Genomic DNA, 15,508 nt, shown 5'->3' with positions numbered 1-15,508 from the left:
TGAATGCAACAATGTCCATAGAGCTTATTCCTAAGTCTCTACTCTTTTCCTATGCGATGATGCAAGATGCGCACAAAGACAAGGTGACTACACACAATCATATTCTATCTCTAGGATGCATGCAATGCGTCAATAGCAAACAGTGCTTATTCCTAAGCTCCTATCTCTTGATTATGCGTTCTAACCTGACTCTTTCGAGTCTAGATTCTAACCTGACTTTCCCAAGCCTAGATCCTGTCCTTAGACTATCCTCCCGAGTATCTCTAATGGACGAATGAAGCATATACAATACAAGATAATCACATAGAATGAAGATCCCTAGTTATGCTAGCTAAGTGCTTCTCAACCCATTCAACAGATTTAGCTAGTCATGCGTAATGAACAGAGAGTGAACAGATATAAAGAAGTAAATTCCATTTCTATAGATAAGTTTGAGTACAAAATAACAATGGAAGATAACAATAGAGAGCCTGGTAGAATCCCTTGCTTCTCAAAGCCTTTACACAGTCAACTCTATTTTGTTCAAAAGATATTCCTGCTTCTGTAGAAGCTGGCCCTCTCTCCGGTCTCGACGCTTCCGACACTCTCCCAAGTTCACCGGAATGATCTATCGGCACAATCTCGCTCCTCTCGCTTCCGCCTTAAAATAAAAGAAAATCTAAGAACAAGGCTATTCTAAATATGGAGAAAACTATCTAAGTATCCGAACTATCCGAACTCCTTTGCTGAATGTTGCCTTCGGTATTTATAGAGCTTCAGGGTGGAAGGCAGCTTTTCTCTTATGATTGCACAGATAGGATGGCTTTAATTCTCTGACTGATGTGCCGAATATTTGTCATCGAAAAGCTGAGTGTACTTGTTATCGTTAACGGCTTGTCAACTTAATTCGGACTCGACTGTCATCAGCTTTCTGTCCCATCGTGATTAATTATGTTTTTCACCTAGATGCGCCCACCAAGTTGCGCCGGCTCTATGCGACAATCCTTCTTGAGTAGATGTTTGTGAGCACAAATCACCGCAAAGCCTTGCGGTAACGCTGTACTCGACTGTTGATTTCTTGTAATCGCATTTTCCGCCTTGCGTCAACGTATATTCTACACAAAAATACACAAGTTAACTATTTTAATGTGATGGATGCATGCGATCGTAATGTTATGAACTTAATTCTTTTTGGATGCAATCTAATATATTTTATCAACGCAAACCTTCATTGTAGCACCGTAATAACGTGCATTTCTGTCCGTTATCAGTTCCTTCAGTGATAACCTAAACGGTCTGTAGTAGATGGATATGATTGGGTACCTTATCCTAGTGACACTACGAATGCGACCCGTTTTGTAGTTGTTACAATTGTTTTAAAATGTTACAAGTGATATGATCCTAATCATTCATGTGGAGACATGTGAGCAGGATATTCTATACAAAGAGTTTGTATGAGATCGCACCACGAAATTATTGAGATTGATGTTTTAAATCTATTGTGTCTCGTGGTTTGTAGTTTTGTTAACACAAATTATTTATCTAATAAAATTAGAGGTATTTTATTTGGTATTTAGACAACATTAATTCAATCCAATAAACTATGATCCAAGGTTATATGATGTCACTTAAATAGTATGTGGTTGACATACAGGTGATTCATGTTCAAGTAATAACATGCAGTAAATGGATGAAGATTGAGTGTCTTATCCTGATAACATTGCAAATACGGTTCACTTTGTAATTGTTATATGAGATGTAATTGTTTCAAACAATATTAACCATATTGTTTATGTAAAGATATGTGAGTGGGGGTATCCTGTATAAAAGAGTTTATACATAGACCAGACCACAAAATAATTAATTTCTCTCAATAACACTGTTAGTTGAAGAAACTAATATTTCACTAGGATGACTATAGGAGACTTGACCTTAATCCTGAGTGAGTTGTGAACTCCTGTGTGTGACGGTCCTTTGATTTGTATGGGTGAGCGTGGCCATGATAGCCGACTCAATAAGCCTACCATTTTAGGGATTTATCTGATTAGGGAGTTAGGAACACAGCTACACAAGATGGAATTCACTCCTTCCCATTTCTTGGAAAGATAAATTGCTCCCTTAATAGTTGGTTCCGGGTCTTGAACAATGAAGCCTTAACCTCTCACTAGCCCGAGAGGTGTTAATTTGTAGTTGGACTATAAACTGTTTGTTCATTAAAGGAATCAGTGGTACATAAGGAGTTAGATGTAACTATAGGGGTAAAACAGCATTTGTGAAGGGTCATCGCTCTATGATTTGTTATATCCATGGAGACAAAAATATACCTACGATGCGAAGAGTGTAGCTAACGATCTTTAGTGGAATGATCGGTAGTTAATGAATATTGATTAACTGGATTAAAGAAGTTTAATCAATTAATCTCATATCATTAGAGCTTCTAATCTGTAGGTCCATAAGGTCCCCTTGTCAGCTCACTAAAGGATAGTAATGAGGAATGATTTAAATTGCTCAAATCAAATGAGTGAATTTTATATTAATAAGATTAATATATAATGGTTAATTATAGATATATTGGAATAAGATTCAAATATTAAATTTATATGATTTGGATTCTTAAAAATGTATACATATAAATATGTGAATTAACTCCATATTAAATATAACTTGGTCGATTAATTAATGGTTAATTAATTGATTGATTAATTAATGGTTAATTAATTGATTAAGAAATAATGGAGATTGGAAGTTAGTATTAGTATATGATATTTATGATAATTAATTATATATATATTAAATAGAATTTAATATAAGGTTATTTAATTAATGTGTCAACTAAATTAAATAAGGTTATTTAATTAAGGGAAACACTTGGAAAATGGGTCAACTCTTCTCCATATAAAACATATCCTTATAGTCCATTTAGAAGAAAAGAGTTTTTTTTTTTTTTTTTAGCCCCTAAGCCTCCACCTTCTCTCTAACTTCTCTCTAAAAAATTCCATATCTTTTTCCTCCTCAAAAGTTTTTGGAGATCACTCTCTCAAGTTCTTTGGAATCCTAGGGAATAACGAAGTAACTTTATTGGTGGTGTTCTTCTTCATTGGAGAAGCTCGAGATCGTTGATAACAGTGGAATAGGAAAGCTAGAAGAATCAACAAAAGTGAGTTTTGATTTTTTTCTTTTCTTTTCTTCATCTTTTCTAGCATGCTTATATTGAATGTTTTTCCAACAAATACATGTTTTATTTTACTGTTTTTGTTTCCATAAAAGTCAAATATCTAAATACAAGGTGTTCACACGCTTTCATGGGAATTCGTTTTCTTCAATTAGTATCAAAGCCAGTTTTTCTTGCATTTTGATTTTTTGTTTTTTCAAACAAAAATCAATTCATGAGGTGAGTTATTTTTTTTTTTTTTTTCATTTTTCTTGAAAATATATGTGGTTTTCTTATAGATAATTTCATTTATTGACACATGTTGATTTGATCAATGTAAGAGCCTATTGTTTGGGTATTTTATTTTGCAATCGAGTCTGTATCTTTGGGTCATTTGGGGTCAGAAACAAAGCTATCCAGAGCCCAGTTTTTTAGAGAAAAACAGAGGATTTTCTTCTGTCTCACGATACCTGGTATCTTGGCATGTGATGATGACTTGCAGCAATATAGCATGCGATGATGATTTGCAGCAAGATGGCATGCGATGATGGTTTGCGGCAAGATAGTAAACTATTTTTCTCTAAAACCTAAAAATTTTCCACTTTTGTAATTCCGTTTTATTGGATTTATTTTAATTTTGTGATTTTTCCAAATTTAACCAAGGCCTAAAATGGATTTGAACTTTTTGGCAACTAAATTAAAATTCAAATTTTTACACCATTTGTTCTTTTATCCTAATTTGATTAGTTACTTTAACCAACCTAAAAAAATGCATCAAATCTTCACAAATAAACACAGGTATGAAATCAAGATTTAATTAACCCATAGTATGTAAAAATGTGCAAATATACATATTAATTCAAATTAACTTAAAAAGATCGAACAAAAATAAGTGGCTACCTTTCTAAACAACCAAGTCATTTTGACACTTCATATCAAACATAATACATATATATATTCTATAAAAGGGCCAGAAGCCATGCACACATATATTTTTAAATAAAATAAAAATATTTTAGCCCCTCCTTCATGTATATGAAGAGAGAGATTATTGAATAATAATACATAGAATTTATTGAAGCTTACAACTTCATCACATACATTAATTATTTTTGTTTATCAATATTGAAACTACTTCTCAGAACTGAAGACTGGGCATGCAGAGGCATCTGAAGACTCAGTATGTTTTTTGCCCTTTAAAAGACCTCCAAATAGTTCTGTTGGATCATAGTAGATATGAACTTCTTCAACTTTCATTGATGAATCTACCTGTGTGTCCAATTTTTTCATCATTTAATTAAATTCTCTAAACTTATTAATCTAATTTAAATACTCTTTTTACACACATACACACTATGCAACAACTTTAATTAACATAAATCAGTTGCCATCTTTACCTATTAAAAAATTGCTATCTTGAATAATGTAGTTCTCAACTGCTCAAAAACATTAAGGTTCAACTCGTCAACACCATTTTTTTAAGGTTTTGTTCTTTCAAGAATACTTTTGAAGCACTAAATACATGATCTTGAAAGGAAAAAAAGAAATAAAAAATTACATGAGCTTCTTTTCATTTAGCTATTTTGTCCAATTATGTTTGGTCATTGGCTGATTCAAATAATATGAACAAATTTAACCATCATGGGTTGGATTTAAAATAGCAACAAGCTGTTTGCTTTGTGTTGGACACTTGCTCAAAGTTTTTTTTTTTTTTTTTTTTTTTATATTCGTGAGTGTTCGGATTAGTTTATACATGCATCTCGACTAATCTCACAAGATAATATCCACCCATAATATTTGGGTGTCAAGGAAACTATGGTGGGATATTAAATCCTAAGTAGGGTGTCTATCATGGATTGAACCCATCCCCTCTTAACAGTTTATCAAACTCAATGCCTTTAATTTACCACTAAGTGAACTCATGATGGTTATTTACATCTAATTTTGAAAGATTTTATGATTTTTAGTTTTAAATGAGGTCATTATGTGATGATATGTAAGATTAGTCAATGAAAGCACAAATTAATTGGGATGAACATTAAAGAATTTAAGTTTATTACCTTGAGAGTTCCCATGCCATAGAATTGAACTAGTTCACCAGTTGGAGAATAGGCTTTGTAAGGACCTTCAAAGAAACCCCAATGCCTAAACTTGTAAGCAATCAAAGGAGGAGGTGAATAAACTTCAATAACTTCCCATGCAAATCCTCTTGGAAAACAAGTCTTGAAGTCATTATGAGCTGATTCATGTGTTTCTTCATCTGCTTTGTAAAATTGATACTCCTCTGGTAGACCACTCTTCAAAATTGCATTGAAGCTTCCCATCCTTAATACTTCTTCTCCTGACAGTCCCTCTCTTCCTACATAATATATCAGGACAATTTTGCAAAATCATTCCATGAACTATTGTAATTAGTCGATTCGTCCGTTGGGTTTCGGGTCGGGTCTTGTGATAACTTAACCTTGATCTAACTTAATCATTCAAGCGGAGAAAATCCTCTCTTACTCAAACAACTCTTGTTTTATTAGATATTATATGAAAAAGAAAGGAAAATAAAATCCTTTTTAAAAAGTACTGTGAAGAATATAGGGTTAGTTTTGTGGGGTTGCAATGTATGTGAAAAATTGTGTCATTGGATATAAATTATATTCATTCATGGCCCAATTTCAGGAAATCCTTAAAGTAATATACTTGAAATCCCACCTTTTCAAGACATACTACTCCATAAATAATCAAATTAATCATAATAGAATGTATTAATTATCAAATTAATAGTTATATTTAATTAATCAATGAATAAACATAATTCAACTGACATAAAGTTTGTACTATCAACTTTGAAGAAGTTGAATTTCCTTACCCTACGAACTGTAAAAAAAAAAAAAAATTACGTTCATTGCAATTTTATCTCTCTTATTTTCTCAATATATATATGGAAAGAAAAAGAATGTTTACCATTGACAAAAAGTTTAAAATTTTCAGGGTTAATGGTGTTAAAATCCTGTAATCTAGCCTTGTTGTTCATCTCCATTTGCCATGTTTTAACAGCATTTTGCACTGTTTCTTCTAGAGATCCTTTTGGCCACACCTACCATTCACAAAACAATTTTAATGAATTAAACACATGATATATATGTCATATGAGAAAGAAGGAAATTATAATTTAAAAAAAAAACCTTGGTTCTGCCTTGTTCAAAGAGCTGATTAGCAGATTCATAAGTGGGAGGCTTCCCATACCTCCATTGAACAGAGGGATGCTCCAAATGCAAAGAATTTCTAAACTTATCAGGGAGAGTTTTGGTTTGATATTCAGTATTAGAGCTTCCCTTAATGGATTCCATACTTCAATTTTCCTTCCTCAAATCCAAAAATTGATGTCAATTGTTGGAGGACTCAAAGTGGCTATTTTGTAGGGTTTTATACACAACTCCAACTAGGGGATTTGACTTTCCCTGTGGGGACCGGGCGGGAAATCTCCCTTTACGATAGGGACGAGAACGGGGAGAAAATTTTTCAATTATACTTTTCCAAATAATTTTGTTATGCATTATGTTCTAACCCATTTCTCATCTCTACCCTACCAAAAGAAAAATTACGCTACATTTCGTTCATCATTTGAAAACAACAAATTAAAAAAATAGGATTATATTTCATATTTTTAGATATATATTTTTATACGAAATTTAAAATTTTGTTCCAAATGTATTTAATAATATATTTATAAACCATAAAACAAGTAGTAGTTACCAACTAAATCTTAAGTTCAGAATAAGCTATATTTATTGAATTATTTATAAACATGTTATATGGTACATATTTTGTAAAATTTTTATTTTATAATATCACATAAATTATTATGTATTATATTATACATATTTTAATTTAATAAGAATAATTGATGATTATATTTTATGAAATACTATATATGAAAAATATTTAAATGTATGCATCTCGTGTATCATCTATTTTTGTGCATCTCACAAAATTATATATAAGTTGACACATTTTAAACTTATATTATATTTATAGAATAAAATAATGGTCTATTATGTATTCCCCTAATTTAATTAGGGTTCTGTCTGTTGTGGACTTTCTCTACCCTTGCCCTTGAAGCGTTAATAAAGTAATTCCTTTTATTAATAATAATAATAATAATAATAATAATAATAATAATAATAATAATAATAATGTATTCTAATAATAAAATTTATAATACATATTGAATTATAATTACAATAATTTCTACCTCCCAATTTCAATGACATTTGAAAAGTTGGGGGCAAAGTGATTTTTTTTTTATTATTTTAATAGAAGCTAAAGTGAACTTAATTAGCTTAATATATTAGATGGTATGCACTATTTCTCTTCAACAAAGGTTTGATTATTTATTTCGATAATAATATGAATATAACTCAATTTGTTAAAATATATATCTTAAACTTAAAAAAAACTAATGATAAATATTTTTTTTTCTTTGATATCCACATTGACGATTTTTGTCTTCATAAATGTGTGGATTTTCTTAAATATTCAAGGATTGTTCCTCTCTTATTTTTTCTATTTATTTCTTCTCTTTTTATATATCATTTTGCTTTCTTTCCGGAATTTGTTTATGTTCTTTAACTAAACTTTTTTAAAAGATAATTAAACTTAATTTTAAGTGTGTGTATATATATATATATATATATATATATTAGTTTATTGTAATGATATTTCAATATTAATATAATTAATTATTACGTTGTCGTAGGCTAATAAATATTGACGGTTTGATTGATACATTTACCTAATCATTATTGTTATTGATAAAATAAATTAAATAAATGAAATTCATTATTTTTTTTAACTTCTGTAATAAAATTATGTATTAAAGCTATTAAATTAATTAACTAACTAATCCGTTTAATTTAAATAATTTAGCAGAAGTGTTAATTTTTTTTTTTTTTTATTAATTTTAGTCTATTATATTTAATTAAATTTATTCGTCTATAATTTATTATAGATGCCTTACATCTTATTCCAAGCCTCTTATTGATAATGATAAATTATTGACTAAAAATAACCTAATTTATTAATTGATAAGTGTATTATAGAATCTATTATTAGCTCGAAAATTACTTCTTCTTTTTTTTTTAAAAAAAAAAAAAAAATTTGAAGATATCGTGATACGATTTCAATCTAAATTTGGTGGACAATTGATTTATTCTTAAAATAATACTTACTAATTTCATAATAAAATAACATAAATTTTATTATTTTAATTAAATAATCAATATATAACTTATCTACTAATTATTACCATTTCTAAAATGCACATTTTCAATAAGCTCACGTTTAGTAAATTAGCATTCGAACTTTTTGTACAAAAAATTGTAGAGATGAGGAATCAAACCTTCCATCTCATGTCAATTACTGCTGAATTAAACTCACTTTGAAAATTAGCATTCAAACTTTTAACATAAATAGAACAAAAATTTGACAAACTTATTTTGTAAAAACTAAAAAAGCATTAGGATGACTCAACACCACCCGGAATTCGGATGTTAAACAGAAAACACTAACAAGTATTGTAACAACAAAATTCTAACAACAATAAAGATAAATGAACATGGAAGTTGGTAACCCAGTTCGGTGATAAACCACCTACCTTTGGAGGGACTGTGTGCCTAGGAAAGATAATCCACTAATAATGATGAGTTAAACAATTTATAACATAGTATGTATCCGTAATACACCAATTACTACAATTGCTCACGTAGAGCTCAACTCCTAGATCACCTAGGCTCCCCATAGATGTGAGACTCCCTCTCAAATGTACTTAGGCTCCCTCTAAGCTTTATATTAGTGATGAGACTCCTCTCACTACAATATCTTCCCCTCAAATTAGTAAACTCCCTTCACTGATGAATTTTAGGATCCCCTTAAGATGGAGAAGTCCCTTCTTTGAAGCTAAGTCTTAGGCTTCCCCTAAGACCGAGAATCCCTTCTCTGATAGCTAGGGCTTATGTTCCCCTAAGCCATGATAATCTTCAAAATTTTGCAATCAACATGAAGAACTTGCACAGCGAAATGACGAATAAATGAGCAAGAACACGATGTAGAATAATTCGACCGAAGTATAGAAGTTGTCTTGCTCTCTAAAACCAAATCGGCATAATAAACACTCTCTACTTAAAAAGCATACCAAGATACCCTTTTTAATAGATGAATCCAAAAAAGGAAACATCTCCCAAATAGGAGAAAATAAGTTACATTGTAATAAAGGAAAATATTGGACAAAACCAATCTGCTAAAATTTTTCAAATTAGGAAAAATATCTGCAGGAAATATTCTGATGTCTAAACCTGATGTTAAGACTTTTGATGCAACATCTGCAAAAACCTAGACTTTGAAAAATATAAAGTCAATCAAAAAGAAATCTCCAACAAATTCCCCCTTTGGCTTATATTTTTAAGGTAGGATAAAAAAACTAACAGAAGTTAGTAAGTCTGAAATGTCAGAAACAAAGTCTTAACAAACATAGTAACAATAAGTCCAAGTAGAATAGCCAAAACAAAACAACATAGTCTTAAAAAAAACCACATAGACACAGCATCAAAACATCAAATCATCAAGTCATCAGTAAGGAACTACCAAACCAGAAACTTTGAACAACAAGAGAACCATTACCATCATAACTGAAGGATCTCTTATCGAAGAGTTCCATGAGTGTGTTCACATCACTCCGATCTCACAGTGACCGAAATACAATGTTATACATTCATATGAACAATTATGCAAATAAACACTAATTATCGGCACGTTATGAAATACAAAATAACAAGAGAGAGAGTTCCATACAAGTTGAAGACAATCTTCAATCTTCAAAATTCAATGCAGTGAAACCCTCCAAGCGATCTACCATTACCTAGTAGCAATTTCAACAACAGCAGCACGAACAACCGCAAACTTAGGAACGCCGCGAGGACGACACCACCAGAAAAGAGCGCTGGGTATTCTCGGAGTGAAAACCCAAAGGGTGGTCTTTGGTGAATTTGGTAGAGGAAGGAGGAACACCAGATCATGTAGGTGATAAGCAAATGGGAGGGAAAAAGGTGCTATCGCATAGCACCTGTCTCTTATACACATCTAGATGTGTATAAGAGACAGCTATAGACCATTTTGGTTATCACTCAAGACATGATCCACTTATATGTCACCATATACATGCTTGAGTCACATACAGATAACCAAGGATTTTATGTTTATTGGTTTGTGGTAAAGCAAATAAAATAAGCAACTGAGCAAGAATACAAGATGTGAAGTAAATATCATATATTAAGAACACAAGCGTTCGTATATACTGCTGTCTCTTATACACATCTAGATGTGTATAAGAGACAGCCATATACATGCTCGAGTCACATACAGATAACCAAGGATTTTATGTTTATTGGTTTGTGGTAAAGCAAATAAAATAAGCAACTGAGCAAGAATACAAGATGTGAAGTAAATATCATATATTAACAACACAAGCGTTCGTACATACTGTTTACAAACTACAGGACACGAAACTTTAGTGCATCAATCCTAACAATAACCATCATTAATAGCACCCAACATCTCCCCCTTTCTGGCTTAAAAGTTAAGACTGAGCATGAAAAAAAGATGCCAGAATAGAATGTGCCAAGTTTGCACATATTGTCTGTAACAACCTAGCCACAACGTCTCTTCGATTTTGTAGCTTCAATAACTCATCATCAATTATTTTTAGTTCAGTAGAAAAATATTGTAAAACAAGATTGCTAAAAGGAGTTCTATGACCCTGACTCAGTCGATTAACATAGACTGCTATAGAGGGATCAACAAGATCAGACCTGTCTCTTATACACATCTAGATGTGTATAAGAGACAGGTGTTATATAATGAGACATTAACACTTTATGGTCAAGTCTTATACAAACTCTTTGTATAGGATGCATCCGCTTACATGTCCCCAACACGAATGATCAGAATCAGACCATCTATGACAAGTCACAATATTTGTGACCATTCTACAAAGCGGGCTACATCCGTAGCGTTACCAGGATAAGGTTTCCCTCCTATATCCATATACTATAGACCATTTTGGTTATCACTCAAGACATGATCCACTTATATGTCACCATATACATGCTTGAGTCACATACAGATAACCAAGGATTTTATGTTTATTGGTTTGTGGTAAAGCAAATAAAATAAGCAACTGAGCAAGAATACAAGATGTGAAGTAAATATCATATATTAACAACACAAGCGTTCGTACATACTGTTTACAAACTACAGGACACGAAACTTTAGTGCATCAATCCTAACAATAACCATCATTAATAGCACCCAACATCTCCCCCTTTCTGGCTTAAAAGTTAAGACTGAGCATGAAAAAAAGATGCCAGAATAGAATGTGCCAAGTTTGCACATATTGTCTGTAACAACCTAGCCACAACGTCTCTTCGATTTTGTAGCTTCAATAACTCATCATCAATTATTTTTAGTTCAGTAGAAAAATATTGTAAAACAAGATTGCTAAAAGGAGTTCTATGACCCTGACTCAGTCGATTAACATAGACTGCTATAGAGGGATCAACAAGATCAGACACATGAAAGTTTTAGAGAAGTTTCGGATGAATAGAAATTTATGTAGGAGCAAGACCAACAGTTTCGTAGGACCAATAAGATCCAGTTTCTGCGCCAACAAAATAGCACATATCAATCGAGGTTAGCAGATAAGCAGCTTTAAGGCTTGTGACCCAATGTGCCTTTTGATCTGATTGAGTGCAAAGGTCCCAAAATCAACCACAACACCAGTATCAATCTGAAATAATAAAGTAGTAAGAGAAACTAACAACCAAGACTTGTGAGAAGAGGGACACCAGTTGAAGATCCCAACTTTGTGAAGAATAGTATACTTGGAGCTCGAGATTAGAGTAGATAGCTACCCTTTCTTAGGCCAGGATGTCCTTGCTCTTCCAGTAAATGCAAAAGCAAGCTCTTTAAAAAGGTTGTTTCCCAAGAACACCAACATACACTATTTAGTTGTGAAACTTATTAATTAGATAAGCTTTGGAAATAAATGGATGACGACTGACTTGAGCCTTTTGAAAATCTAGACTGACTGGATTATCAAAATCTGGAGAAAGATTGACAATAAATTCTCGAACAAGTTGAGGATAGAAAGGACTCAAATTTAACATAGTCCTAAACAATTGAGCTTGTAAGATTAGATTGACTAGGTAAAAACATTCCTAAGTTCGACTAGACAACTCATTTTCATCAACAATCTTCCTCTAAATCAGATATTTCTACAAGCTCGTTCCCAACTCAGTGTGAAAGGACACACCATCTAAAAGAAGAGAAGACATGTTCAAGGAAGCAGGTCTGGAGGTGGTAGCTTTCTTTCCACGGGTTCTGATAGAAGCACGGGTAGGTTGACTAGGAGGAGAATTATTATCGTCAGAAGGTTTCTTCAAAACACTGTCCTCAGGAAAATCAAAAATATCCTCAAACTCCCCTTGATCAAATTCAAACTCGGATGTCCCAGAGGAATCATCACCACCACTTTTAACATCTTCAGATTTCTTGCTAACAAGTTCTGACAAAGGTATATTATAATCTGAATCTGATTCCTCGTCTTCCTAATGAACATCTCCCTCCTCAATACTAGTTTCAGGAGACACATGATCAGTAGTTGGACCAACAACAACATCCATAGCTTCATCAATGAGAAGCACCATAAGAACACTTTCCTTCCCATCATCAACCACATGATCAAGCATAGTAGTTGTCTTAGGAGAGACACCTAACCCTCTTCAACAGGGTTTTCAACAACTCTATTCCCATTTTCATACACAATTTTAGCCTCATTACAGACAGGTAAAGTAGACACAGAGACCAGCATTTCAAAAACAAATTTGTCAACAAAATCATTTAAAGCATTAACATCAGAATCAGACAATAGTACATTTTCAGTCTCTAACACAGCAAAAACAACATTTTCCTTAGTAGTTAAACCAGGGATGGAAACAGGGTTTCTGTCAACTATAGCCCTATCCTCAGACTCTCTATCTTCAGTTTGTTTAGAGATAGATTCACTAGAGACAATCCTAAGGTTCCTAGGTAAAATGATGAATTCATGCATGCTTTTAGGAGAGCCATCTGAAGAGGACTTTTCTTTTTCAGGATAAATTTCAATACCCGCACCAACCATATCAATCAAGGTAAGAGACGCTGTATTTACTTTTTCTTTTCCCTTCATCTCACTAGGTTGTCTGACATCTGAACATCTACATTTAGCCGTCAGAGGAGGAACACTACTTCATTTTTTGCAGTAGACAGGCCACGGACAAGAACACCATACTTGTTCGTGGAAACCAAAGGAACATTCTCTTCAACAGCCTTTTTCCGTTTTTCTTTCTCCTTATAGTGCACCATCCTTTTACCAGAAGTGTGTCTGCCTGCTCTAGTACTGACCATGGAAACAAATATACCAAGCACCAATAAATAACCACTCAGAGACGGTTGAATACCGAAGACAAGCACAAAATTGAAAGAAGAACCGTCACGATCAAACTAAAAGTAATTAAAATTTGGAAGATAATTTGAAATCTAGGAACATTTAGACTTACTCACCCAGTTACCATGTCACACCCCCTCCCAGATTAACTTTTAAAATTGCAAGGAGATGTGACTGTAGCAGTTACCAACCCTCTTGCTGGTACTTACTACCTACTAATCTGCTTAACCTGACTTAGAACCTTGAAATGCATATATATACTCAATCATAAACTTAAACCAAATGACAATCATTAACAGAGTTCTATATTACTTTTCAATAATACAACTTATACACTTTACATAAGTAGTAAGCCCAACACACTCAACTAGTCCCTACATGACATACTACATGCGTACTACTTTATACATAACCCACACTTAGACTTTCTAGCATTTTGGTCTTGAGTGGTAGAGCAACAATAGAGTCATCTTCTGGTGAGTGACCACTACCTGTGGATAAGACGTTTAAATAGGGTGAGCTAGAAGCCCAGTGAGTGACTAGCCTTTGAAACGTAAAAAACATACATATCAATCATGTTTAACGAAGAGATCATGAACTGAAAAGTGTAGCTGAAAATCGAGAAATTAGTCAAGCAAGTAATTATATAAAACATCCCTACTAGAATTTAAACATAACATAGGCATCATAGCCATCAGCTCTGAGAGGCCTCTGGGCCTCAGCCTTTACATTAAATATCTTTACAAGAGAGCGACTCCTCTAGTCTGCTCTTGAGCATAACCTTAATTAACCTCTGCTTGGTTGGGGGAGGGAGCCTTCGACCCAACTTTTACTATAACCTTAGTCAAGGTGTGTTACTTCTAACCATTACTTATGTCTTTAGCTATAACTCATCGAACAGCTTCATAACAATTGAAGCATAAAACATAATAACGTTCTGTGAATACTTCCTGAATCTTAGTTTAGAATAAGCATTCATCGTTCAAGCTCCCATTGTCTGTATCATGCCAAGAGACCCATACTTTGACCTCGGTTATTGAAATATGGCCTATGAGACCCATACTTCGGCCTCTCAAATATGGCCTAAGAGACCCATACCTCGGCCTCTTCTTCAAAACTTTCTACGTGCGCGTGGAGTTACTAAGTACCATCAACACTGTAGGTACTTCCTGGACACCTTCCATGCCTTCAATATCCAACTTACTAAAAACATATCATGCTTTAACATCATATATATTATGAATCTTTCAAAACGTAGCTTTAAGCTTAGCATTTGTGGAAACTTAGCTATAGTCTTTAGAACGCATGCTTTAACATAAAATGCTTTATATGAAATAAGGTTGTCATATTACCTTGGCATGCGATCAAACAAGGACATACTTAAGGAAAATGCTAGCAATCTCATGAAGCTTAATTGCTTGAAAACATATAAATTTATCAACAATTATCATTGAATGACATATTTTATCTGTCTTCATAGTTCTTGCTAATATGGAACCAACTCAACGCATAGCATTCTTCATTAACAAGTTTTACTGAAAATTGAATTCATCTCTTGGGATGTGGATCCTCTATCCATCACCTTCTTAGTCATACTGAACCTACGTATACGTAGCTAGGATCCTATCATCAATCTTCTCTAAGCTCAGTTACCACTTCGAGGTATTCAGCTAAACATACTTTACTAGGAGTCCTTCACATAAACCTCACACTTAGCTTGTCTTATAAACCTAACTTTCCCTAGTAGTATACGCTAACCATTCAGGTTTTTTCTAGGGCAACATACTTCATAAGCACTAGACATTAACTACTTAAGAACATCATGCTTGGACCATAATTATCTATAC

General features: G+C 32.9%; 1 protein-coding gene across 1 annotated transcript; it reads right to left on the bottom strand.

Moving 5' to 3' along the window:
• Positions 1-4,035: 4,035 nt before the first annotated feature.
• Positions 4,036-6,505, bottom strand: LOC120091722 (pathogen-related protein). Its single transcript, XM_039049838.1, has 4 exons — positions 6,307-6,505; positions 6,086-6,218; positions 5,191-5,489; positions 4,036-4,399 (listed from the first exon to the last, which is right to left on the bottom strand). The coding sequence occupies exons 1-4, from the start codon at positions 6,469-6,471 to the stop codon at positions 4,262-4,264; spliced, it is 735 nt and encodes a 244-aa protein (XP_038905766.1). The 5' UTR covers positions 6,472-6,505; the 3' UTR covers positions 4,036-4,261.
• Positions 6,506-15,508: the final 9,003 nt, after the last annotated feature.

Source organism: Benincasa hispida, chromosome 1 (assembly GCF_009727055.1).
Source record: "Benincasa hispida cultivar B227 chromosome 1, ASM972705v1, whole genome shotgun sequence".
Lineage (NCBI taxonomy): Eukaryota > Viridiplantae > Streptophyta > Magnoliopsida > Cucurbitales > Cucurbitaceae > Benincasa > Benincasa hispida.
This window is presented reverse-complemented; position numbering and strand designations above follow the sequence as displayed.

Excerpts from the sequence above, each read along its gene's own strand:
- LOC120091722 (XM_039049838.1), bottom strand. The coding sequence starts at position 6,471 with ATGGAATCCATTAAGGGAAGCTCTAATACTGAATATCAAACCAAAACT. Across the intron at positions 6,219-6,306 it reads TTGAACAAGGCAGAACCAAG|GTGTGGCCAAAAGGATCTCT; the intron begins GTTTTTTTTTTA and ends TGTGAATGGTAG. Across the intron at positions 4,400-5,190 it reads ATGGCATGGGAACTCTCAAG|GTAGATTCATCAATGAAAGT; the intron begins GTAATAAACTTA and ends TTGGACACACAG.